Below are 27,634 nucleotides of genomic sequence, written 5' to 3'. Positions count from 1 at the left end.
GCAGTGCTGAAACTGGTAAGGGCTGCCTCTTTACTGTAAAACGGAATATAAAAAGCGCCTTGTCATGCAATAATTCCATTGACGTTTCAAAGACTGATTTGATTTATTTATTGACATGGTAATACGGGACTAAGTGCGTCCTCTTACAGATTGATAAGGGACGCGTACTTATGTTACTAAACACAGGACAATTCCGTTTTTCAAGGGACGTTTGGCAAATAGGGACTACAAATAAATACAATATTAGCCAGAATGGATCGGTGTTTATAATCAACATCAAAAGGTATTAAACGACAATGGCGATCACATACTTTTCCAAGAAAATCGTCCGATACTGATCGGTGGCTGATTGATCGGCACATCCCTACTAATAATACTTTCTTGTGCTTCATGTTAATAGTGATGGTATTTTGTCACAGTGACCGTGTGCTAAATAATTAATGTTCACCCTCTACAGATCAACCCCAAAGACCTGGATTCTAAGTATGCATACATACAAGTGACGCACGTGACACCTGACATGGAGGACAAGGAACTAGCAGACAGGAAGACAGACTTTGAAAAAAGCCACAACATCCGCCGATTTGTGTTCGAGATGCCTTTTACTGTGTCGGGCAAAAAGCAAGGCGGGGTGGAGGAGCAGTGCAAACGCCGCACGATACTAACCAGTAAGTGGCTCTACTGTACAATGTTGCATTGGTCAAGCATGGGTGGACCGAGTCTTGGAAAAAGTTAATTATTTGCACCATTTAACATGAAGTCCAGTCTGGAGCCTTTTTTACCTTTAAGGGCCACCATAGAGAACGAAAGCAACTCACTCAACTGCTTTGGACATCTTGCGACAATAGCATAAAGGTTACGCAACAATTTGGGCAGGACTGTGAGGCCATCATTGAACTACAGTATGTGACTATTGGAACTAGCGTATATCGGACGATACAACGAGGTGATCAACAATCCCTTTATTGAACACATATGATGAACAAGAATGTAGCAAGCATAACACCAATAAATGTAGTACATTTTGAATCAGTTTATCCGATTGTTACCGTCAAACTGTCAGCTGTCACTTTAGCACTCGCACACACGAGAAGACACAGAGCTGTCCTGGCAAGCCCCTCTGACGCCTCATGGCTTCAAAAACAATTGGTTTAAACAGAACTCTTAACATCACAAATAACACCTGGATGGTTATAATAACAAGTGAAACAAAGTTTCAGCTACAGTTTATTATTCACATTCAGACAGAAAGAAGAAGCTGTTGTAGCGTGCATACACACACTACATCCAATACGACCTTTTTTTTTTTTAAAAAACAGTTTTTTCTTCATGGATTTCAATGACCTACACAAGTGCTCTGTGTTCCGCAATTTTCACACAGACGAAAAAAGGCGTCACGGCAAAATCTGTATAAGTGAAACAAAGTTATTATTCATATCCAGACAGAATGAAAAAGCTGTTGTAGCATGCATACACACACTACATCCAATACGGCCTTTTTAAAAATTAAAAATAAATTTTTTTCTTCATGGATTTCAATGACCTACACAAGTGCTCGGTGTTCCGCAATTTTCACACAGACAAAAAAAGGTGTCACAGCAAAATCTGTGTAGTTAATAGCCTGTTTTCATTCTTACGCGGGGTGGGCGTTTCTGCAGGCTGGTTGGGAGAAAAATCACATGGTTAAAAAAAGACTTTAGCGCAAACAGGAGAATAGGCCTCCATTAGGGCGCATTTTAGTTGCATTTCACTGGTTTTAGTTTTTGAGTTGAAACTCTGAAACCTGGATTATGCTTATCCTGTACGCTACACAGACTCGTCCCTACCCCTGCAAATCCTCTCAACTTTCTCAAGTATTGTGAAATGTACAGTACCGGCCAAAAGTTTGGACACACCTTCTCATTCACAACACAACCCCATTGATAAAGCAACAAATTCCACTAATCAACCCTGATAAGGCACACCTGTGAAGTGAGAACCATTTCAGGTGACTACCTCTTGAAGCTCATGGAGAGAATGCCAAGAGTGTGCAAAAGCAGTAATCAGAGCAAAGGGTGGCTATTTTGACGAAACTAGAATATAAAACATGTTTTCAGTTATTTCACCTTTTTTTTTGTTAAGTACATAACTCCACATGTGTTCATTCATAGTTTTGATGTGACAATCTACAATGTAAATAGTCATGAAAATAAAGATTGAATGAGAAGGTGTGTCCAAACTTTTGGCCTGTACTGTACATCCAACCTTGTGATTGGTCGGCTTGTCGAACATTGCTTACTGTGTGTATCTGACTCGTTCAAAGGGCGTACAAACCACCGCAGCAAACATCTTTTCCGGTTTCTGGTCAATATTTGCAATGAAAATGACTGTTATAATGCACTGGTTACTTCCAGCTGCAATAATACTCGCCGTATCCCTAACTAAAAAGCAGTGGTGTCCAAAATGCACTCCAAACTGGAGTATTTAGAACATGTCGTAAAAGCCACTGCACAGGCTGTGATTTTTCTTTGGATGTGCACGTCATTCTACGCTAAAGGATTTGCAGCTGGAGGAACGAGCTGGTATAGCGTACGTTGGTAATCATGCCATAACTCTAACCTACCTACCTTGAAATTGTGTGCACTTCAAAACTTTGGTGATTTTTTTTTTTGGTGGGGAGTTACCTCCATTCGTATTAATCAACCACATGACTCACGTACAAAACCCAAAACCAGTGGAGTTGGCACAATGTGTAAGTCGTAAATAAAAACAGAATACAATGATTTGCAAATCCTTTTCAACTTACATTCAATTGAATAGACTGCAAAGACAAGATATTTAATGTACACACTGAGAAACTTAATTTATTTTTGCAAATAATCATTAACTTTGAATTTAATGGCAGCAACACATTGCAAAAAAGTTGTCACAGGGGCATTTTTACCACTGTGTTACATGGCCTTTCCTTTTAACAACACTCAGTAAACGTTTGGGAACTGAGGAGACACATTTTTGAAGCTTTTCAGGTGGAATTCTTTCTCATTCTTGCTTGATGTACAGCTTAAGTTGTTCAACAGTCCGGGGTCTTCGTTGTTGTATTTTACGCTTCATAATGCGCCACACATTTTTAAGACAGGCCAGTCTAGTACCTCCACTCTTTTTACTACAAAACCACACTGTTGTAACACCTGCAGAATGCACACTTGCCAACCTTGAGACCTCCAAATTCGGTAGATTTGGGGGGGGGTTTGAGGTGGGTAGTGGTGGGGTTAACGGGGGAGGAGTATATTTATAACTAGAATTCAGTTATTTAGTTACAAGTATTTCTTATATATATATATATATATATATAAATAAATGAAATAAATACTTGACTTTCAGTGAATTCTAGCTATATATATATGTATTTTATTATATACATATAAATAAAATAAATACTTGAATTTCAGTGTTCATTTATTTACACATATACACACATAACACTCCTCTCTACTCATTGTTGTATTTGAAAGTGCAATGCTTTGCAGCCAGTAGCACAGCCTTTGAAGGAGCATAGGTATGGGCAGTGTAATATTCTGGGTTGGAGTCAATAACCAGGCGAGGTGACGAAGTTACGTCTCTTTACTTCATACTTCAGAACCGACTCCCACACTTGCCATCAGGGTGCGCAATACAACGTAAACCGTTGGCCAACCAAAAAGTAACCACAAAACCCTATATGGCAGCTATAGTGTTCTGTGGTTACTTTTTGGTTGGCCAAGCGGACGTGACGACAGGCTGTCCTCACTCAGGTCCGCACGGACCTGGAGGGGGCGTGCCTTAAGTCCGGCTGGAAATCGGGAGAATTTTGGGAGAATGGTTATCCCGGGAGATTTTCGTGAAAGGCACTGAAATTCGGGAGTCTCCCGGAAAATTCGGGAGGGTTGGCAAGTATGGCAGAATGTGACTTGGCATTGTCTTGCTGAAATAAGCAGGGGCGTCCATGAAAAAGACGTTGCTTGGATTAAGATTAAGATTAAAGTACCAATGATTGTCACACACACACTAGATGTGGTGAAATTTGTCCTCTGCATTTGTCCCATCCCCTTGGGGAGCAGTGGGCAGCAGCGGCGCCGCGCCCGGGAATCATTTTGGTGATTTAACCCCCAACTCCAACCCTTTGTTGCTGAGTGCCAAACAGGGAGGTTATGGGTCCCATTTTTATAGTCTTTGGTATGACTCGGCTAGGATTTGAACTACAACCTACCGATCTCAGGGCAGACACTCTAACCACTAGGATGGCAACATATGTTTCTGGGTGTTGTTGACAAATGGCTTTCGCTTTGCATAGTAGAGTTTTAACTTGCACTTACAGATGTAGCAATGAACTGTAGTTACTGACAGTGGTTTTCTGAAGTGTTCCTGAGCCCATGTGGTGATATCCTTTACACACTGATGTGGCTTTTTGATGCAGTACCGCCTGAGGGATAGAAAGTCACGGGCATTCAATATTGGTTTTCAGCCTTGCCAGATTCCTCCAGATTCTCTGAACCTTTTGATGATATTACGGACCGTAGATGGTGAAATCCCTAAATTCCTTGCAAAAACTTGTTGAGAAATGTTGCTCTTCAACCGTTCTTAAACGCATTTGTTGACAAAGTGGTGACCCTCGCCCCATCCTTATTTGTGAATGACTGAGCATTTCATGGAAGCTGCTTTTATACCCAATCATTGCACCCACCTGTTCCCAATTAGCCTGTTCACCTGTGGGATGTTCCAAATAAGTTTTTGATGAGCATTCACCAACTTTCTCAGTCTTTTTTGCCACTCGTGCCAGCTTTTTTGAAACATATTGCAGGCATCAAATTTCAAATGAGCTAATATTTGCACAAAAAAAATGGAAGCATCTTGTCTTTGCTATCTATTCAATTGAATATAAGTTGAAAAGGATTTGCAGATCATTGTATTCTGTTTTTATTTACCATTTACACAACGTGACAACTTCACTGGTTTGGGGGTTTTGTGCATCATAGCACGTGCACGTGTCACATGTCGTGCACGCACGTCATTGCTCAGTAGTAAAGTTGAGTTTGTTGCATGAATAGAAGATGTAGATTAGATCCTGAGCATGTCAGCTTGTTTGTCAAGGACTTCTCCCAAGCTACAATCACACTTGTATTACTTTATGGTGCATCATATCCAAAAGTTCAAGCGCAGATTCTTATCTTTACTGTAGGCTTGTTTTGACTTGAATATGTCGACACGAGAAGTGAGAAGGTTTGCCTGTCACCTTTTTTTTTTTTTTTTTTTTTTTGTCCCACAGCCACACACCGTTTCCCTTACGTGAAGAAACGCATCGCAGTGATGTACCAGCAGCACGTGGACCTCAGCCCCATCGAGGTGGCTATCGATGAGATGAGCAAGAAGGTGGCTGAGATAAATCAACTCTGCTCCTCCAGCGAGGTGGACATGATCCGTCTGCAACTCAAACTGCAGGGCAGCATCAGTGTCCAGGTGGTTGTCTGCGACTCAACACGTCCTCAGTTTTTAAACATCAGTGTGTGACCTGTAACTATTCAATAAAAAAAGGTTGATCCACTGAAGCTGTTGCACACGAACAAATGAGCATGCACATGAACTAATGCCAATCGAGCTTATAATTATCATTGAATTATGGCCACATTTATTTTTGCAGGTAAATGCCGGGCCGCTTGCCTACGCTCGTGCTTTCCTGGACGACGCCTGTGCCAAGAAGTATCCTGACAACAAGGTCAAACAGTTGAAAGAGGTCTTCAGGTAAGTCTTTAACACGCTCCGTCACAGATCCGAGGATAAAATATATTCTTGGTTCTGTGACGGAGCTCTTAACTCAAAATACTTGTAATATAAAACATCTGTATGCACGTACAACACTTAGGACCAGGGGTCCCCAAACCGGATCCGGCCCGCCAGTGTCCAAAATCAGGCCCTTCTTTTATTATTATTATTCTTTTATATTGCTGAGTATTGTGGCCAAACAGCTTCATTTTTGTTTCATCTGACCACAGAACTTTCCTCCAGAAGGTCTTATCTTTGTCCATGTATTGGCCACAATACCCAGCAATATGTTTGGAGGAGAAAGGGTGAGGCCTTTAATCCCAGGACCACCACACCTACAGTCAAGCATGGTGGTGGTAGTATTATGCTCTGGGCCTGTTTTGCTGCCAATGGAACTGGTGCTTTACAGAGAGTAAATGGGACAATGAAAAATTCTTCAGGACAACCAAAAATCATCAGCCCGGAGGTTGGGTCTTGGGCGCAGTTGGGTGTTCCAACAGGACAATGACCCCAAACACACGTCAAAAGTGGTAAAACAATGTCTAAATCAGGCTAGAAGTAAGGTTTTAGAATGGCCTTCCCAAAGTCCTGACTTAAACGTGTGGACAATGCTGAAGAAACAAGTCCATGTCAGATAACCAACACATTTAGCTGAACTGCACCAATTTTGTCAAGAGGAGTGGTCAAAAATTCAAGCAGAAGCTTGTGGATGGCTACCAAAAGCGCCTTATTGCAGTGAAACTTGCCAAGAGACATGTAACCAAATATTAACATTGCTGTATGTATACTTTTGACCCAGCAGATTTGCTCACATTTTCAGTAGACCCATAATAAATTCATAAAAGAACCAAACTTCATGAATGTTTTTTGTGACCAACAAGTATGTGCTCTAATCACTCTATCACAAAAAAATAAGAGTTGTAGAAATGATTGGAAACTCAAGACAGCCATGACATTATGTTCTTTACAAGTGTATGTACACTTTTGACCACGACTGTATGTATACATTGAAAAATACACTACAGTAAATGGACACATATAGAGTTAATAAATCCTGTTTGGCCAATCTAAAGCATGCTTTGGGTTTGGCCCCCTTTGGCCGAATCAATGTGACACCCTAACATCCATTTTACATTTGCAGGTATTTTGTGGAAGCGTGCGGCCATGGCTTGGGAATCAACGAGCGGCTGATCAAGGAGGACCAACAGGAGTATCACGACGAGATGAAGGCCAACTACAGGGACCTGGCCAGAGAGCTGTCCATCATCATGCACGAGCAAGTAAGTGCACGGGACTTACTTTTCAAATAGTGTTGAGTGTGTAACGATGTGATCGCCAACTTGCACGTTGTTAACACCGTTCTCTCTTTTTCCCTGATGCTGACTTGTGCAGATTGGATGGTAATGATGATAAATACAGAAAAATAAGTCTTGTTGTTTTTTATTGGTCCAGCCAAATGACTGCATGAAGCATGACCTCTGCATTCTTACATTTGTATTTGCAACAGTACATTCACAATTCTTCACAAATAAATTCAGGAGATCATATTTTTTGTATTTGTATCACCTTGATGGTGACACTTACCTTTACATATCAGCAATAAATAAATAAAATCATGCTCTACACACCTTTTAGTATGAGGGCTTCCAATGCAGCAGCTGGCTCAATCAATAATTTCCATGCATGCCTACATATGTACACAATACAGTAGTATCTATTAGGGTTGCAAAATTCCGGGAATATTCAAAGCTGGAAACTTTCCATGGGAATTAATGGGAAATGAATGGGAATAAACATTGAATGCAACATGCTAGATCTTGCAGCATGATTATTAGCTAAAACAACTTGATTTAATGCAAATTCAGCAGAAATTCAACCCTGCACAGTGCATTCCTCCATCACATGTGCAGATAAATAAATACCAACAGAATAATGCCACGTATGATGTGTGGAGACATTTCACCCCAACCAATGCAGGCGGAAAGGCTGTGTACATTTGCAAATACTGTGCAAAGAGCTACGTCAAAAATGCCACAAAGATGCAGCAGCATATAGACAAGTGCCCAATAATATATCATTAATGTAATTCTCCATATATTCCCATATATTCCCATTAATTCCCATGGACGGTGTCCAACTTTGAATAATCAAAAAATGGTCAATATTTCCAAACTTCCCGAGCTTAACTTCCCGTGGTAAATTCCCGGAAAGTTTCCGGAAAATTACCGGAAACGTTCCACCCCTTTGCAACCCTACTATCTACTGTATGTACATGTGCATCTCTGTGCTTATGCATTCACGTGCAGCAGCATAAAATGCAAGTGTTGTAAGTAAGGATTGTGAAATTGGCCTTGTGTGATTTGTTTATTTTTTTTTCTGTTGTGTTTTTTAAAAAGTAGCTTAGGCCTTAAAAGTGAAGTTAGACATTTTGGTCTACAGCAGACAGTGAGACAGACAAACAAAATCCATGCCCAGACACCGGTCAACCTCCTATTTGTTCAGGATGAAAAAACTATTTCTCCAAAAATAATTAATACAACTAACTGGTGCCATCTATTGCTGGGAGTTACACAGGGTATTCGTGGGGTCTTAAAAAGTCTAAAAAAGTCTTAAATCCAATCGTTGAATTTAAAATGTCTGAAATTCTCCAAAAATCTCCTAGAAGGTCTTAAATACGATTTTGTAAGGTCTTAAAAATCTATCGACATTACTTTTATTTAAACCACGCATAAACTTCAATCTTGCTTTTTAAATGTTTGGATTTTTGAGGACGCTAAAACGGAACTACAAAACAGAACTAAAGGAGGCTACCTGTCAGAATTTATTGAGCACCACCAGCTAGTGTGCTGTGTTGTTACAGCTGGGCATAGCAGCGGAGAAAAACTTAACGAAAGCCCGCGGCAAAGCCAAATGACTTGCATAAGATGAGTAAGTAAAAGTTCAACGATTTAGGTGGTGTTGTTTACTTGAGTCATATTGCCATCATAGTGGAAATATGACTATATCAATATGAGGGGCGGTATAGCTCAGTTGGTAGAGTGGCCGTGCCAGCAACTTGAGGATTCCAGGTTCGATCCCCGCTTCCGCCATCTCAGTCACTGCCGTTGTGTCCTTGGGCAAGACACTTTACCCACCTGCTCCCAGTGCCACCAACACTGGTAACTTAGACATTGGGTTTCACTATGTAAAAGCGCTTTGAGTCACTAGAGAAAAGCGCTATATAATTATAATTCACTTCACACACAGCGCAGTCTACACGTATCTCGTATGTGTGACTGCCATCATATTGCAGTCTACATGTGTCTCTTATGTGTGACTGCCATCTGCTGGTCACACTTATCATTACACCATGTACCAAATAAAAACGCTTCGAGGTCGGTAAGCAAAACCAGAATTATTATAAGGTGCTATTTTAAGTGTGCCTCCTAGTCCGGAAAATACGGTACTTACAATTCATTCTGGACCTCTGATTTTACTTTGTCATTGTATTTTTTGTCCGTATGGATGTGAAATGGTCTTAAATAATTTTCAAGATGGTGTTAAAAAAGTCTTACATTTGATATGTAGAAACCTGCAGAGACCATAGTTACATGACGTCACGTCCGGCTCATTGAATACGAGTGGTTCTCAATGGGTACTCGGCGCCATTTAGCTTTTCCCGAAGAATAATGCCCTATGCTTGCATTGTTTTCACCTTTACAAACTGTTCGAATCGCGAAAATTGATAAACGCTTCTTCAGAGTTCCTCAAGAAGAAATCAAGAAGGGTGGAAGATCGCAAGATTTTACAAAAGACGACGAGAAAAGTGGCACGCACTCCAGTTCAAGCAGTTGTCCCTGAAAATCTCAAATAAAGCCAGAAATCTTGGGGTTATTTTAGATTCTGATTTACATTTCGACAGTCACATCAAATCAGTAACAAAATCGGCCTACTATCACCTCAAAAATGTAACAAGACTTACAGGGCTCATGTCAACTCAAGACTTTGAAAAACTTGTACATGCCTTTATTACCAGTAGGCTAGACTATTGAAATGGTCTCCTTGCAGGTCTTCCCAAAAAAACTGTCAGGCAGCTACAGCTTGTTCAGAACGCTGCTGCTAGAGTTCTAACAAAAGCCAAAAAATGTGAGCACATTACACCAATTCTTAAATCCTTACATTAATTTCAAAATCCTCCTGCTCACATATAAATCACTACATGGTCTAGGGCCGAAGTATATTACTGATATGCTCCCACTATATAAGCCCTCTAGATCACTAAGATCTTCTGAGACCAATCTTTAGCGGTTCCCAGAGTAAACTCAAATCAAGGGAGAGCATCATTCAGTCACTATGCAACAAATAGCTGGAATAATAATAATTAAAGTATTATCTTGATATTATTTTGTATTTTAATTTTTACCAAACAGGAACCAGAAAGTCAGGGCCAATGATATTTTTACAGGAAAGGTACCGTATTTTTCGGACTATAAGGCGCACTTAAAATCCTTTAACTTTCTCAAAAATCAACCTTATAACCCGGTGTGCCTAATGTACGGAATAATTCTGGTTGTGCTTACCGACCTCGGAGCAATTTTATTTGGTACATGGTGCAATGATAAGTGTGACCAGTAGATGGTAGTCACACATAAGAGATACGTGTAGACTGCAATATGACGCCAGTAAACAACACCAAAACTTTAAATGTTCCATTGAAAATAAAGAACATTACACACGGCACTCAAAAATCTGTCAAAATGTTTTAGTACGACTTTGAAGCCACACCGCTTGATGGATTGTCTGCCCATTACGGCAACCTTAGTCAGACATACAAGTATTACTATGGTGTGTGTATAAGTTGAAGTACCAATGATTGTCACACACACACACACACGAGGTGTGGTGAAATTATTCTCTGCTTTTGACCCATCACCCTTGATCACCCCCTGGGAGGTGAGGGGAGCAGTGAGCAGCAGCGTTTCTGCAATACAGCGAGTGTACTTCCTAAAAAAAATTTTAAAAAACAGAAATAATTAGTTTTCCATATGGAATTTCCTCTTCCAGATCAGCACGGTAGAAGACATCAAGAGCGCTCTTCCGGACTCGCTTCACATCTTCAACGCCATCAGCGGCACACCGACAGGTGCCACCATCCAGGGCATACCCAGCTCTTCCTCTGTGGTATGATGCTAAGAAGCGGTCAGACGAGGGTAATGACTTATCCACACCACCACGCGGTGGCAGACATGGATATGTGGCCTACATGGACTATGTGGCCGACATGGACTATGTGGCCTACATGGACTATGTGGCCGACATGGACTATGTGGCCGACATGGACTATGTGGCCTACATGGACTATGTGGACAATGTGGCCTAAATGGACAATGTGGCCTACATGGACTATGTGGACTATATGGCCAACATGGACTATGTGGCGTACATGGACTATGTGGCCTACATGGACTATGTGGCCGACATGGACTATGTCGCCTACATGGACTATGTCGCCTACATGGACTATGTGGCCTACATGGACTATGTGGACAATGTGGCCTAAATGGACAATGTGGCCTACATGGACTATGTGGACAATGTGGCCTAAATGGACAATGTGGCCTACATGGACTATATGGCCAACATGGACTATGTGGCCTACATGGACTATGTGGACAATGTGGCCTAAATGGACAATGTGGCCTACATGGACTATGTGGACTATATGGCCAACATGGACTATGTGGCCGACATGGACTATGTGGCCGACATGGACTATGTGGCCGACATGGACTATGTCGCCTACATGGACTATGTCGCCTACATGGACTATGTGGCCTACATGGACTATGTGGACAATGTGGCCTAAATGGACAATGTGGCCTACATGGACTATGTGGACAATGTGGCCTAAATGGACAATGTGGCCTACATGGACTATATGGCCAACATGGACTATGTGGCCTACATGGACTATGTGGACAATGTGGCCTAAATGGACAATGTGGCCTACATGGACTATGTGGACTATATGGCCAACATGGACTATGTGGCCGACATGGACTATGTGGCCGACATGGACTATGTGGCCTACATGGACTATGTGGCCTAAATGGACAATGTGGCCTAAATGGACAATGTGGCCTAAATGGACTATGTGGCCTACATGGACTATGTGGCCGACATGGACTATGTCGCCTACATGGACTATGTGGCCTACATGGACTATGTGGACTACGTGGCCGACATGGACTATGTGGACTACGTGGCCGACATGGACTACGTGGTCGACATGGACTATATGGCCGACATGGACTATGTGGCCTACATGGACTATGTGGCCTACATGGACTATGTGGCCGACATGGACTATGTGGCCGACATGGACTATGTGGCCTATGTGGACTATGTGGCCTACATGGACTTTGTGGCCGCGCAGAGAAGCAGTTGAGACTCGGCGCTCCTTGGAGAAGTCCCAACATATAGCATGTCCTTACATTACACCATCCCAGTTTTATATTTGAGTTCATTTTCCTGTCACACGGTGTTTTTAATGTACAGCAGTCCTCTTCTACAATCCACTGTACCGATGCATACATGAGCGGTAAATGCAGCATGTACATTACATTTATTATATTTCTACAATCGCAGCCTCATTATAGCCAATACAAAATTGCTTCAATAGTTAGGAGCGTTTCAGACTATTTAAAGCACACAAAAAAGGTTGTTATTTATGTAAATATGAAAAGAGAAAAGGAGCGTGTGCAATATGTGAAGCTCATACACTGTACAGATGTTCACCTTCATGCCAAAGTGAGTGAGGGCTCGGACCTGACACTGCACCTACCAGGGGGGGACTTATTGGAGGCTTTTTACCAATTTAGTGTTTGGATTCTTTTTATATTTGCGCAGCAATGTTTTTTTTTATTTGTATTTAACACAAAGTCACCGTTCTGCTGTAAATGTTCCCCTATGCTTTTCTTTTAATAAAATACACTCATTTCTTTAGAATGTTTTTATGGGGGTGTGCTTATCTGTTGTCATATCTCACGGCTCCGCCCACTGCAAAAGCTGCACAGACAGCATTATGGAAGACGTATGAATGGTTAATAGGCCTTATCAAGCAAACACTGTCCCGATTTTCCTATTGAAAGCAGCTTGTCCACATCATGACAGGTAAGTTTTAATCATGATTTTTTTTTTTAAATCATGTTAAATAAACTAACGTGTTTTTTGTTTTTGTTTTTTTTTTAGTGTCAAATTGTAAGGAACCAAAGCAAGAGAAGCGCAGCAAAGGGAAGGTAAAGCCTTTGTTTTTGGAATGATATTAAAATTGTTGTGGCTCCCATGATTGCTTTTTTTTTTTTTTAATGTATTATTTTTTTATTATGTTGCCCCTGTTCTATATGTTCTATATTTTGTACAGCACATTGTGATTTCTATCTGTGAAAAGTGCTGAGTAGATCAAATGTACTTATTTACTTACTTGTGTTTTTTTAGGACATAACAGTATGTGGCTACCCGCTTAGCATATTCTTCATCGTGGTAAACGAGTTCTGCGAGAGGTTCTCTTACTATGGCATGCGCGGTGAGGAATATATTTCTATATTTCATGCACGATCAGAGCTGTTAACGTCCAGCGTGGGTTTACACCGCTTGGATTTTGCTGTCCACAGCTGTGCTGGTGTTGTACTTCAAATACTTCCTGCTCTGGGATGAAGACCTTTCCACCTCCATCTACCACACCTTTGTGGCTCTGTGCTACCTCACCCCCATTCTGGGGGCCATTGTGGCCGACTCCTGGCTGGGGAAGTTCAAGTGAGTGCCTCGTGTTTTCTTGCCATAAGGAAAATATATACCGTATTAGAAGACTGGCTTTAATCATGATTAAAGAGTCTAGAGTTTTTGTTAACCATGTGATCTTAAAGGATTGTTTTCCCATAGAGGATTCATGCACAAGTGGAACATACAATGGTCTTAAAGCAGGGGTGTCAAACTTGGTTTATTGAGGCCCACATTACAATAATGGTGCGGCCTGTAACAGTGAATATAAAGGTATTGCTACACATTCTGCATATGCAACTGTTTTGAGTCAGAGTGACAGGCAGATATTCAAGTATTTATTTAAAAATGCTTGGAACATGTCCACCTCCAACGGGACAAGCGGTAGAAAATGGATGGATGGATGGATGTTGTTGCATGAACAGATAATATTCATGTGTAGAGCATATGCAGTACATTTTTCAGCCCCAATTAAAAGAACAATTTGCCAGAAAGTGATTTATTTCCAGCCTTTTGCAGGCTATGTAAAAGTATGTGGTTGGCCAAATAAATGACATGAAGGGCCACATAAAATGATGTGGCGGACAACATTAAATGACATAGCTGGCCACATTAAATGGCGTAGCTGGCCACGTTAAATGACTTTAGCGGACCACATTAAATGACGTAGCTGGCCACGTTAAATGGCGTAGCGGACCACATTAAATGGCGTAGCTGGCCACATTAAATGACGTAGCGGACCACATTAAATGACGTAGCTGGCCACATTAAATGACATAGCTGGCCACTTTAAATGGCGTAGCTGGCCACATTAAATGACGTAGCGGACCACATTAAATGACGTAGCTGGCCACATTAAATGGCGTAGCGGACCAAATTAAATGACGTAGCTGGCCACATTAAATAATGTGGCGGTCCACATTAAATGTCATAGCTGGCCACTTTAAATGATGTTGGCGGGCCACATTAAATGATGTTGACGGGCCACATTAAATGATGTTGGCGGACCACATTAAAGGACGTAGCTGGCCACGTTAAATGATGTGGCGGTCCACATTAAATGACATAGCTGGCCACCTTAAATGATGTAGCGGAACACATTAATTGATGTTGGTGGGCAACATTAAATGACATAGCTGGCCACATTAAATGATGTGGCGGTCCACATTAAATGACATAGCTGGCCACCTTAAATGATGTAGCGGACCACAAAAAAATGATGTTGGCGGACCATGTTAAATGATGTTGGCGGGCCATTTTAAATGATGTGGCTGGCCACATTAAATGATGTGGCGGACAACATGAAATGACATAGCTGGCCACATTAAATTATGTTGGCGGGCCACATTACATGGCATAGCTAGCCACATTAAATGACATAGCTGGCCACATTAAATGACATAGTTGGCCACCTTAAATGATGTAGCAAACCACATTAATTGATGTTGGTGGGCCACATTAAATGATATAGCTGACCACCTTAAATGATGTAGCGAACCACATTAAATTATGTTGGTGGGCCACATTAAATGACATAGCTGGCCACATTAAATGATGTAGCGACCCACATTAAATGATATTGGCGGACAACATGAAATAACATAGCTGGCCACATTAAATGATGTAGCAAATCACATTAAATGATGTTGGCGGGCCAGTTAAATGATGTTGACGGGCCACATTAAATGGCATAGCTAGCCACATTAAATGACATAGCTGGCCATATTAAATGACATAGCTGGCCACATTAAATGATGTAGCGAACCACATTAAATGGCAAATAAAAAATGTATTTGGTGGACTGTTTAAGATGTGGCAGGCCACATTTTTTGATGTGGCGGACCATAGGGGGAAATGATCATACAAATATGACAGTTATTGTTCTTCTTGGCTAGTAAAACATAAAAACAGGCATGTGATTTTTCCGTCTATAATCGGAAATCCATCTTTTTTTATCTATGTAAAAATATAAAAAAATATTTTTCGTTTTTCTTATATTTTTCCGACCTACAATGTCTGTCTTTTTGCCATATCTGCCAACAACTACGGCTTTCCCCTAATGAATACTTTTTTTTTTGATAATCCATTCCGGTTTGCGGCTGCACTGGTAAAAACTACGGTTTTACATTAAAATTATCAACTTAAAAATCGAAGCCACGTAGCTTAACTACATTTTCTAGTAGCTTGGCAGTAGCTTCCCACAATGCGTCTACTTGGCCACATTTGGACAAATGTATGCGTGGACGTGGAATACACATTTAAGAACACACATGTGATGACTTTTGCTACAGTATAGCCTGTCTAAATGCTGAATATCATTTTCATTGGTGTTTTAGAACAAGACAGTAGTTGACATTTTGTTCAATATTACTACTGTTTATATTTTGACATTGAATAGTTGAATCATTTTGAAACATAAACAACATGACTGCAAGATATTTATTTCATGCAATACATCACAAATGGCTATTCAGATAAAGGAAGTTAGCTATTAGATCAAATATTGTTTGTACTCTTTATGATTTTTGCATTTGGAGCAGTTAGAATAGAAGTGGAGAGGGAGTCAAAGAGACAGAAATTGGCTATAAAATCCAAGGCACTAAAGGAGAAACGAAAAGGAAAATCCAAGCTGCTCAGAAATTTGCCAGGAAGGCTCATGTCAGGGGCATCAAAGCAAAAATGCCAAAGTAATGTGTGAATGAACCAAAGTAATGTGTAAATAATGTAAATAACTAGATCTGGCTGTGAAGTGAACACTAGTAAGGTTGTAAATACTGTATAGAGTAGGCTAACTCATGTGGTTCCTGTGGATGTGAACACAATCACTGTAGTGACTAAATAACATAGTGACTGAAACAGACAAAGTAATGTGTAAATAACTAGCTGAACCATCTGTGGCTGTGTAGTGAACACTATTAAAGTTGTAAATACTGTATAGAGTAGGCTAACCCATATGGTTCCTGTGGATGCGAACACAAGTTGTAATTATTGTGGTGACCAAATAACATAGTGACTGAAACAGACAAAGTAATGTGTAAATAACTAGCTGAACCATCTGTGGCTGTGTAGTGAACACTATTAAAGTTGTAAATACTGTATAGAGTAGGCTAACCCATATGGTTCCTGTGGATGCGAACACAAGTTGTAATTATTGTGGTGACCAAATAACATAGTGACTGAAACAGACATAGTGATTCATTTGGATGATTGGGGTATGTATTTATGTCAACTCTGTTGATAATTTTTCAATTCTTTAAACACTAAAACATCTTTAAATGGTGCTTTTTTTTTGCTAATTTTTGCATGTTCAATTGCTGAAAAACTGGCTTATTTTCAGTCGTTTTCATGAAGTTCAAATAACATGCCTGATAATACAAAGCAGCACAAAACACAACTGCTTCTCCTGGCGGGAGATGACATCTGCCATATTAGACAATGACATTCTCAGCAAATACTTTTTTGCAATTTGTAATCCATTACAATGATTTTAAACTCTACTTCAATTCACAGATTTGCATGCAAACTGGAGGCAGAGCAGGCATAAAGGACCATTGTTTATCTAACTTATTTATGAGTATTGTTGTCAGGTTCAAACACTGATGACATCTATTAAACAGACAAAGAAGCAAGGAATTAAACAGAGACAGAATTCAATTTAGCTCAAATGAGGAGAAACGTCTGGGCTGTACTCTTGCACAGTCTCTGACGAAAGATTGTACGCCTCCTCTTTTATTTGGACTATCCCTGATTACATGGCAACAGCTGTTTCTAAAGGAAGGGTGTCATAAACAGCCGCTGCCTTTGGTCACAAAACAGTTAAAAGAAAAGGTGCCTGGAGGGGAGTCAGGTCCTGCTTCCTCTCCGCTTTGTAGATCTCGGGTCAAGATAAAATTTTCCTGTGGATTACGATACATCAAAGAAACCGACACCTTCATGTCGCTTCCCGTCCTACACAGTGGAGTTTTACAAGCCTTTTGATTGGTAGGATCAAAGACAGCTTTTGTCCTCTCGCCGGGAACTCATGGCCACACAAAGTTTTGTGATAACTTCGATACAATTATTCTGACAATTGTATTTTAGAAAAAAATTCGTATTTGATATTTTCCTTGGCTTATTTTTCAAAACCAATTTTCCAGTTGAATAATTTATTTAATTGATTGGATTCTGTTCATTGTATGTTGTATATTTTGTGTCTTGTTTGTTTAAATTTCCAAGTTTCTATTTAGTATTTGTAAAATAAGTTTTGTACAGTCAAAATTTTGTAGTAACACTTTAACATTTCAAATAAGGACGATTATAATATACATTTATTTCATGATATTTAATTATAATTTTGTTGATTATCACACTGAGGCAGAACACTGACTAGATTTCTTCAAGGTCTGAATCTAGTTCTTCTTTGTCCTTAAAAAAGGGTATAGAATTTCAGATACTATTTTATTTGTAAGCTCTAATCTAAGCTACAAGATTTGTGTGGTGCAGATATATTCATGGATGATTGTGTTTCTGCCCACAGGACCATCATCTACTTGTCTATTGTCTATGCACTCGGCCAGGTCATCATGGCTGTCAGTGCCATCCATGACATCACCGACTACAACAAAGATGGAACGCCTGACAACATGACCTTTCATGTGTGGGTTTCCAACACTAATGACAATAACATGAATGCGTTCAAAAGGCAAATTGTGGACTTCAAAGCCTCGTTTGTAAACTTCTTGTTTGGCTGTTTTTGTTCACATTCAGTGTGATGTCAATGGTTGGCCTCTTCCTCATCGCTCTTGGCACTGGAGGCATCAAACCTTGTGTGGCCGCCTTTGGGGGAGATCAGTTTGGTGATCACCAGGTTAGTACATGATCCTAAGAAATAAAGATGTGCAGAAAGCTTCAAGGAATTGTTAGGGTTGCTGTGAAGACGATGTTAAATTGTCTCGAGTTTCAAAAATACCCCAAACTGCAGTTTTATCCACCACCACTACTAATAATGACATGGTGAGCTGCATGTATTTATGTATGGTAAACACTAACAAAACCCAAAGCTTTGCCACTATTTGTTGAAATACCATAATCACCAGCAAAGACAAGGTAATTGACCTAGGTTGTATATTGGACTCTCTCAGGTGAAAAAACGGCATTAAAAGCAATCACCAAGATCAATAATAAAACTAGATTTTTGGGCAGGATTTCTGCGTTTATCAACAGGGATACACTTAAAGACCCTTGCCGGTGCCCTCATACAGTGTCATTTTGACTACGCCTGCACCTCATGGTTCACCAGTACCCCCAAGCCACTAAAAACTAAACTGCAAACTTCCCAAAACAGGCTGGTGGGACTCCTGCTCAACCTCCCGTACAGGACTCACCTAACTCAAGCCCACTTTGCCATATTGGGATGGCTTAGAGTTGAGGAAAGAGTACACCAAATCGCAATGTGCCTGATATTCAAAATACTCAGAGAAACTGTCCCCAAGTACCTGTCCAACTATTTCACCAGAGTAAGTGATGTTCACAGGTAATACACCAGAGGGAATTCCTCAGACCTCGTCCTCCCCAAATTCAAGACTCTCATGGGAAAAAATGCATTCTACTATTTTGCCACCACACAGTGGAATGCACTACCAACAGACCTGAAAATTTAAACTTCCCTACTACATTTTAAAACTGCCATAAAATCCTGGCTCAGCTCAACCTCTACCTGATCTGAACCAAAATTGATCCCCAGCAACTCTTCGAAGCATCAAACAGGTTTATATGTGGTTATAGTGTATATATATTTATATGTGGTTATAGTGTATGTATATTTATATGTGGTTATAGTGTATATATATTTATATGTGGTTATAGTGTATATATATTTATATGTGGTTATAGTGTATATATATTTATATGTGGTTATAGTGTATATATATTTATATGTGGTTATAGTGTATATATATTTATATGTGGTTATAGTGTATATATATTTATACGTATGTGGTTATAGTGTATATATATTTATATGTGGTTATAGTGTATATATATATTTATATGTGGTTATAGTGTATATATATTTATATGTGGTTGTAGTGTATATATATTTATATGTGGTTGTAGTGTATATATATTTATATGTGGTTATAGTGTATATATATTTATATGTGGTTATAGTGTATATATATTTATATGTATGTGGTTGTAGTGTATATATATGTATATGTGGTTATAGTGTATATATATTTATATGTGGTTATAGTGTATATATATTTATATGTGGTTATAGTGTATATATATATATTATATGTGGTTATAGTGTATATATATATTATATGTGGTTATAGTGTATATATATTAATATGTGGTTGTAGTGTATATATATATTTATATTTGGTTATAGTGTATATATATTTATATGTGGTTATAGTGTATATATATTTATATGTGGTTATAGTATATATATATTTTCTCATTCTGTTTTGCACACTCTTGGAGTCAACATGTGCATATTCATGTACATAGTGTCATGTAAATAGTGTATATACCCCGACATGTATACTGTGTATATGTACATAATTTATCAATTTTTTTAACGTCATTTTTTATATAAATGTTACAGGTTATATATCTTTTATTATTGAATGTCTCAAATGTGATGAATATTTAATGGACCACAATGGAAACTGGCTTTTTGTGCCATCCATTTGCCTTTTTAAAGCATTACATGGATTAAATTATTTAAGATGTCAACAAACTTCTCAATCAATCAATCAATAAACATTGTCTGCTCATTACCTGAACCGTGAACAACAGAAATCTTAAAGGCCTACTGAAATGAGATTTTCTTATTTAAACGGGAATAGCAGATCCATTCTATGTGTCATACTTGATCATTTCGCGATATTGCCATATTTTTGCTGAAAGGATTTAGTAGAGAACATCGACGATAAAGTTTGCAACTTTTGGTCGCTGATAAAAAAGCCTTGCCTGTACCGGAAGTAGCGTGACGTCACAGGTTGTGGAGCTCCTCACATCTGCACATTGTTTACAATCATGGCCACAAGCAGCGAGAGCGATTCGGACCGAGAAAGCGACGATTTCCCCATTAATTTGAGCGAGGATGAAAGATTTGTGGATGAGGAAAGTGAGAGTGAAGGACTAGAGGGCAGTGGAAGCGATTCAGAGAGGGAAGATGCTGTAAGAGGTGGGTGGGACCTGATATTCAGGTGGGAATGACTAAAACAGTAAATAAACACAAGACATATATATACTCTATTAGCCACAACACAACCAGGCTTACATTTAATATGCCACAAATTAATCCCGCATAACAAACACCTCCCCCCTCCCGTCCATATAACCCACCAATACAAATCAAACACCCGCACAACACACTCAATCCCACAGCCCAAAGTACCGTTCACCTCCCCAAAGTTCATACAGCACATATATTTCCCCAAAGTTACGTACGTGACATGCACGTAGCGGCACGCACGTACGGGCAAGCGATCAAATGTTTGGAAGCCGCAGCTGCGTACTCACGGTAGCACATATCCAACTCAAAGTCCTCCTGGTAAGAGTCTCTGTTGTCCCATCTCCACAAGCATGCGTATCCAACTCAAAGTCCTCCTGGTAAGAGTCTCTGTTGTCCCAGTTCTCCACGGGCCAATGGTAAAGCTTGACTGTCATCGTTCGGGAATGTAAACAATGAAACACCGGCTACAACGTAGCCGCTACGTGTTTGTGTTGCTGCAGCCGGCCACTAATACACCGCTTCCCACCTAAAGCTTTCTTCTTTGCTATCTCCATTGTTCATTAAACAAATTGCAAAAGATTCACCAACACAGATGTCCAGAATACTGTGGAATTTTGCGATGAAAACAGACAACTTAATAGCTGGCCACAATGCTGTCCCAAAATGTCCGCTACAATCCGTGACGTCACGCGCAAACGTCATCATACCTAGACGTTTTCAGCAGGATATTTCGCGGGAAATTTAAAATGTCACTTTATAAGTTAACCCGGCCGTATTGGCATGTGTTGCAATGTTAAGATTTCATCATTGATATATAAACTATCAGACTGCGTGGTCGGTAGTAGTGGGTTTCAGTAGGCCTTTTTTTAAAAATTTTTATAATGTCCTGCCCAGCTTCTCGGGCAAATCATATAGTAGGCCTTTAACTCCACTGCTAATGATGACAACATGAGTCATGTCCTGGCTGGTCCGCCGATAATATAGACTACCAAAGTAGGTGATTAAGTATCGCCATGGCAACACAGAGACATTCAAACCCAGAGTATTTCCAACATGATTTTAAAGCTTTCATTTTAAAACCAAATTATTACATAGTAGTGCTTTAATTACCCATTTAAGGAAAACACACAGTTAAATGAATTATCTTCTTAAAGGTGCCATATGTAGTAATGTGGCCAGAAATTGTACTGCAATCACGGTCAAAGTTCTGTAGGCCCCTCCCACTCTCCATGACTGAGGTTGCCAGATACGCAGCCGAATCCGAATCCTACTCCAAGGAACTTCAAAAGGCAATGGAGGAGTCCTATGCTATAGAGGTTTTCTCTTGTTTATGCTTCTTGCAAGATGCTTTACTAAGTCATTATGCCACATTTTACTGATGTCCATTAGCCAAATGTATTTGTAAAGTTACGCAGCAATATTTTCGTCGGGACAGATTGTTGGCATTACACTGCTAAAATGTCTAGTTTGACCGCACGGACCACCCTCGAAATAATTATGTATAATAACATATAATATATTATATATGGCATAGGCCTACTTTGATGGCGAGCCAAGACCAATAGTAAAATTACCGCCACATTTCGTTAAAGCATAACCCCATGTTGCATCCAACCTGACGCACTGCATTCTCTTCCATGTACGCACATCACCATCTTTCAGTGCAGAGTGCCATTCTATGAGCCAACCCACGTCACGCAAAAACCACGTTACGCATAAATCATGTAGCCTACTACCATGTCAATACACAAAGTAGAAAATCATTCCATGTGATGCATTATATTGTGCCAAGCAAATACCACCATATGTGTTTGATGCACATACAGTACCAGAAACCACAATTAGCCGTGCTAATTCTGGAACGCGTTTCCTCAGCGTATCTGCATATTGACAACGACTACTCATATCCACATAGGTTGTGTTTGTCGAAAATATATTTTGCCCTTTCAGCTGGATGACACATGGACTGGCTAACGGGCATATATTTCCCCCGTTAGCCTGTATGTCCATGTGTCATTGACCGGGCTAGCATGCTAAGCATTACACTAGGAGCTGAGCACCATCACACTAAGCATTCATTGCAGGAACATACTAGCTTTGTTAGACAAGATTATAGACTGTATTGGACATAATAGTTTACAAACCAAATGTCCATTTGCGTTTATTACAAGTAATAAGAAAACGTAAATGCCTGACTTGCCTATCAAGGAGGAAATTAGCAAGTTAGGCGTCAGATGAAAAAATATTTTCCGCCTTTAATCATCTTCATCTTTCAAAGGCATCCTAGATACAAATCCTCGTTTTGTCTTGGGCTTTGTCATAAGTTGAGAATCGTAATGAGGCCTTTTAGATTTACTAAGGTCTGACATGTTTAGTAACTTTACCAGTGGCAGTAGCTAGACGAAGGTGGCGGTGCGTAACTGCCAACCTGGATGTAACACACTCACAGACTTTTTAATTGGTCAAACGGTGGAGGGCGGGGCATAGAAATGAGAACAATAACAATGTGGGGCGTTATAGCTTGGTTGGTAGAGTGGCCGTGCCAGCAACTTGAGGGTTGCAGGTTCGATCCCCGCTTCCGCCATCCTAGTCACTGCCGTTGTGTCCTTGGGCAAGACACTTTACCCACCTGCTCCCAGTGCCACCCACACTGGTTTAAATGTAACTTAGATATTGGGTTTCACTATGTAAAAGTGCTTTGAGTCACTAGAGAAAAGCGCTATATAAATATAATTCACTTCACTTCACTTCAATATTTCGGGGCTGTAAATATAATTTTGAAACGAGCATATTCCGGCTGAACTACCGTTATCAGTTATAAAGGTATTAGAAAAGACCATGATTTATTAATGCCTTTTGACACATCAGTGCCATTTATTGACGAGGTGACATGAAAGTATTACATATGGCACCTTTAAATATTCTCCCAAATAAAAGGTATATATTTTCACTTTGTTTATTTATTTTTTGTCTGCAGGAAAAGCAGAGACGCACCTTTTTCTCTGTATTCTACCTGTGCATCAATGGGGGGAGTCTCCTGTCAACAATTATTACTCCCATTCTTCGAGGTAGGCAACATTTGAGAAAGGAATTTTTGTTCCCGTCTCGTGTCGACACTTAAAAGTCTTTTATCGTGACAAAAGTGCCTGAAATGTAGCAATGGACGCTCGGATCAAAAACATCTGGAATGGCATCGTTGAGATAGGAACGTAGCCAAGTTCAATACAAAACACAACTTTTGTTTTGTTTTGAAGTCTCATGTTACGTCACAGCGGTATAGCACGGTTGGTAGAGTGGTTGTGCCAGCAACTTGAGCGTTCCAGGTTCGATCCCCGCTTCCGCCATCCTAGTCACTGCCGTTGTGTCCTTGGGCAAGACACTTTTGCCATCTGCTCCCAGTGCCACCCACACTGGTTTAAATGTAACTTAGATATTGGGTTTCACTATGTAAAAGCACTTTGAGTCACTAGAGAAAAGCGCTATATAAATATAATTCACTTCACTTCACACTTCACTTGGTGCATTTTGCTCAACATTCGTGGCATGTTTCCCCAAAATGTTGACTAAACTTCAAATGGTATAACTCTTGGAATGTTGCCTTTGGAGATTCCAATGTATATTTAGCTATATTTCATGCAAATAAACATAAATCCTGAATTTTTTTTTGCCAAAATGTGGGCTGTTTTCTATAAGTAGGTTTGTTTATCGCCACCCGCAGCGCAAGAGTGTGGCATCCATTCCAAGCAGAGCTGCTATCCTTTGGCTTTTGGTGTACCTGCTGCACTCATGGTGGTGGCACTGGGTATGTATATTAAATATACATATGTTAGATTAGTCAGTGTACAGCTGGGAAAGCAGTATATGGCTGTGGTTTGGGTTTTTTCGGACATGCACACAGTTATAATATTGTAAATCATATATTTCCATTTTGTCATTACATATCTGAAAATGATTAATAAGAAGCAGAACTTATTTAATCCTACCACTTTTCCATATCGTAGCAATTTCTAACACATTTTGTGTTCACTTCCTGTGCTCAATTTGTTAAAAACTAATTAGATAAATGAATAGTCAGTATAGTTCTCATAAATTAATTGTTAGGTAGGTTGTGAATCATATAATGAGATGAATAAAATGATCAAGACGTTTACCAGGATTCTTATTCTTTGTACTTTGTAAACACTTTGAATTGGAACATTTTCTTAAACTGGATCATATCAGTACGTTGTTTTTCTTCTTTGCTTAATTCATTCCGAAATTTAATTTGACATACTGATATGTTAAAGGTTTTAAGTGTTGTACGTGCAGACAAATGTTTTAAGTTAGATTTTTCCCTATGGTTATATTTCTCATCTTTCGCTGAGAAGAATTATTGTACATTCTTGGGTAGCAGGTTGTTTGCTTTTTTTCTCAATTTTAGCTGTTTGCAAATGCGCTAAATTATTGAATATCAATATTTTTGATTGAATAAATAAAGGAGTTGAATGTTCTTCATAGCCAACTTTATGTACTTCTTTTTTTTTTAAAGTTTATATTTATTTTGGTATATTTCTAATGTTCACCAAGGGGTAGGATGGGGCTATGTTTCACAATGTCAATGTTAGGATTCATGTTTCCCTCAATGAATCACAGCTCCTCAGTGCGGACACATTTAAAAAATATATATTATATATCATATCATCTTTATGCGCAAATCTATGTCCCTTTAAAAAAGAAAAGTGACACACGTTTAAAATCACTTTTAAATTGTCTTGAGGACATAAAAGCATGGTTGGCGGTAAACTTAAATGAGAACAAGACGGAAATTATTTGATTTGACTCAAAAGTAAAACAGACTGCTCCCCCCAGTGATCTGGACCCCCTGATGCCTTATTTAAAACCAACAGTCACAAATCTTGGTTTTAAGTTCGTCAATGATTTTAAGATGGAGCAGCAGGTTAACTGCGTTGTACGATCTAGTTTTTATATCCTAATACTTTTAGCAAAAATGTAATCAGTTTTATCTTTTAACGACTCTGAGCGGGTAATCCATGCTTTTATTTCATCACGTTTGGACTACTGCAACTCCCTCTGTATGGAGCAGGCCTCAATCGCTGGATTGCAGTTAGTCCAAAATGCTGCTGCTCGCTGTCAGGTTCAAACACTGTTGACATCTATTAAACAGACAAAGAAGCAAGGAATTAAACAGAGACAGAATTAAATTTGGCTCAATGAGGAGAAACGCGTAGACCTGTACCCTTGAACAGTCTCCCACCACGCTCTGACGAAAGATTGTACGCCTCCTCTTTTATTTGGACTTTCCCTGATTACATGGCAACAGCTGTTTCTAAAGGAACGGGGGTTGTAAACAGCCGCTGCCTTTGGTTACAAAACAGTTAAAAGAAAAGGTGCCTGGAGGGGGGTCAGGTCCTGCTTCCTCTCCGCTTTGTAGATCTCGGGTCTAGACAAAATCTTCCTGTGGATTACAATACATCAAAGAAACCGACACCTTCATGTCGCTTCCCATCCTACACAGTGGAGTTTTACAAGCCTTTTTGATTGGTAAGATCAAAGTCAGCTTTTGTCTGCTCGCCGGGAATTCATGGCAACACAAAGTTTTGTGATAACTTAAATACAATTATTCCGACACTCGCCTTTTAACTGGCACTAAAAAAACATGAACACGTTACCCCCATTTTAGCATCCCTTCACTGGCTCCCAGTTCATTTTAGAATTCATTTTTAAAATATGGTTGTTTGTTTTTAAATCTCTAAACGGATAGCGTCAGATCTTTTAAAAATGTACACCCCCACAAGGTCTCTGAGGTCAGCTGATCAGTTGCTTCTTGTCGCCCCAACAACCTGTTTAAAATCCAGAGGTGATGGGGCAATTTCTGCTGTGGCTCCAAAAATTTGGAACGATATCGGCAATATTGCTATTCGGACGGCTCCCTCTTTAATGACTTTTATTTTTTTTTATTTTTTTTTTGTCCTATCCAGCTTCTCAGGCAAATCATATACCGTATATTACCAAATGGTAGCCCGGGCGTTTACTTCACAAAATCGATTTTGGAGACAGGCGTTTAAAAGAAGCAGGCGGTTATTTGCACAAGGCTTTTATTTATTTTTGCACCAGCCTGCACCAGGCCATTATTTGGTTACAATGGTTACTGTCCAGTATTTTTTTTTCGTACAAAAAACTTTAAATGTAAAAGCTATTGTAAACATACAAACAAAAAAACAAGAGATCAACATGAGGTAGGCTATCAAAAGACAAGAGATCAACAAGGCCTCAACATGGCAGTAGTGCAACAATTGTGAAATAGAATACCAATACTACAAAATAAATAAACTTTTTAAATAAAGCAGCCTACCGGGAAAAATAAAATTATGGTACCAAGTACTCAAGTATAAAACCCACCATCAAAACAGAACAATTATACTGTGACTTAAATAAAATAAAGGCTACAGTACTCCAAGTTTTAAATAAAGCAGCATACAGGAAAAATCAAATTATGGTACCAAGTACTCTATAAAACCATCAAAACAATAATACTGCAGCAAACGCAACCCCAGTAGCATTTTAATCTAAATTATGCAAATAACAGCCCATGGGCGGCTATTTGGACATAGGCGGTTATTAGGAAGAGGCGGTTAATTCACAAAACGGGGTCAGACCCCGGGCGGCTATTAGGACATGGGCGGTTATTTGCCCAAGGGCGTTTATTTGGTAATATACGCTAGTTGATGTAGATGCACATATCGGCTGTTCACATTTACTTTAGAAAAGAGAAGTGTAGGATACTTCTCTTGTTGCCTTATTTGTATTTGACTTTATTAAATGTATTTATATTATCATTTGGTGCAGCCGGGCCGGAGCAGGAGGGGATAGAAA

General features: G+C 39.6%; 2 protein-coding genes across 6 annotated transcripts in view; both read left to right on the top strand.

Annotated features, from left to right (window-relative positions):
- Window positions 1–12,762, top strand: part of LOC133664922 (dedicator of cytokinesis protein 9-like) — a 270,243-nt gene extending 257,481 nt beyond the window's left edge. For all 5 annotated transcript variants that reach the window (XM_062069950.1, XM_062069949.1, XM_062069946.1 and 2 more), the window contains exons 49-53: window positions 458–668; window positions 5,282–5,472; window positions 5,654–5,754; window positions 6,917–7,055; window positions 10,819–12,762. In XM_062069950.1, the coding sequence (XP_061925934.1) occupies window positions 458–668; window positions 5,282–5,472; window positions 5,654–5,754; window positions 6,917–7,055; window positions 10,819–10,941 (765 nt within the window). In that variant the 3' untranslated portion in view covers window positions 10,942–12,762. The remainder of the gene's footprint in view (window positions 1–457; window positions 669–5,281; window positions 5,473–5,653; window positions 5,755–6,916; window positions 7,056–10,818) is intronic.
- A 58-nt stretch (window positions 12,763–12,820) lies between these two features.
- Window positions 12,821–27,634, top strand: part of slc15a1a (solute carrier family 15 member 1a) — a 31,428-nt gene continuing 16,614 nt past the window's right edge. Inside the window, exons 1-8 of the mRNA XM_062069963.1 lie at window positions 12,821–12,927; window positions 13,006–13,052; window positions 13,252–13,339; window positions 13,428–13,569; window positions 18,050–18,169; window positions 18,280–18,379; window positions 23,739–23,829; window positions 24,480–24,563. Coding sequence (XP_061925947.1) covers window positions 12,921–12,927; window positions 13,006–13,052; window positions 13,252–13,339; window positions 13,428–13,569; window positions 18,050–18,169; window positions 18,280–18,379; window positions 23,739–23,829; window positions 24,480–24,563 — 679 coding nt within the window. The 5' untranslated portion in view covers window positions 12,821–12,920. The remainder of the gene's footprint in view (window positions 12,928–13,005; window positions 13,053–13,251; window positions 13,340–13,427; window positions 13,570–18,049; window positions 18,170–18,279; window positions 18,380–23,738; window positions 23,830–24,479; window positions 24,564–27,634) is intronic.

Source organism: Entelurus aequoreus, linkage group LG14 (assembly GCF_033978785.1).
Source record: "Entelurus aequoreus isolate RoL-2023_Sb linkage group LG14, RoL_Eaeq_v1.1, whole genome shotgun sequence".
Lineage (NCBI taxonomy): Eukaryota > Metazoa > Chordata > Actinopteri > Syngnathiformes > Syngnathidae > Entelurus > Entelurus aequoreus.
This window is presented reverse-complemented; position numbering and strand designations above follow the sequence as displayed.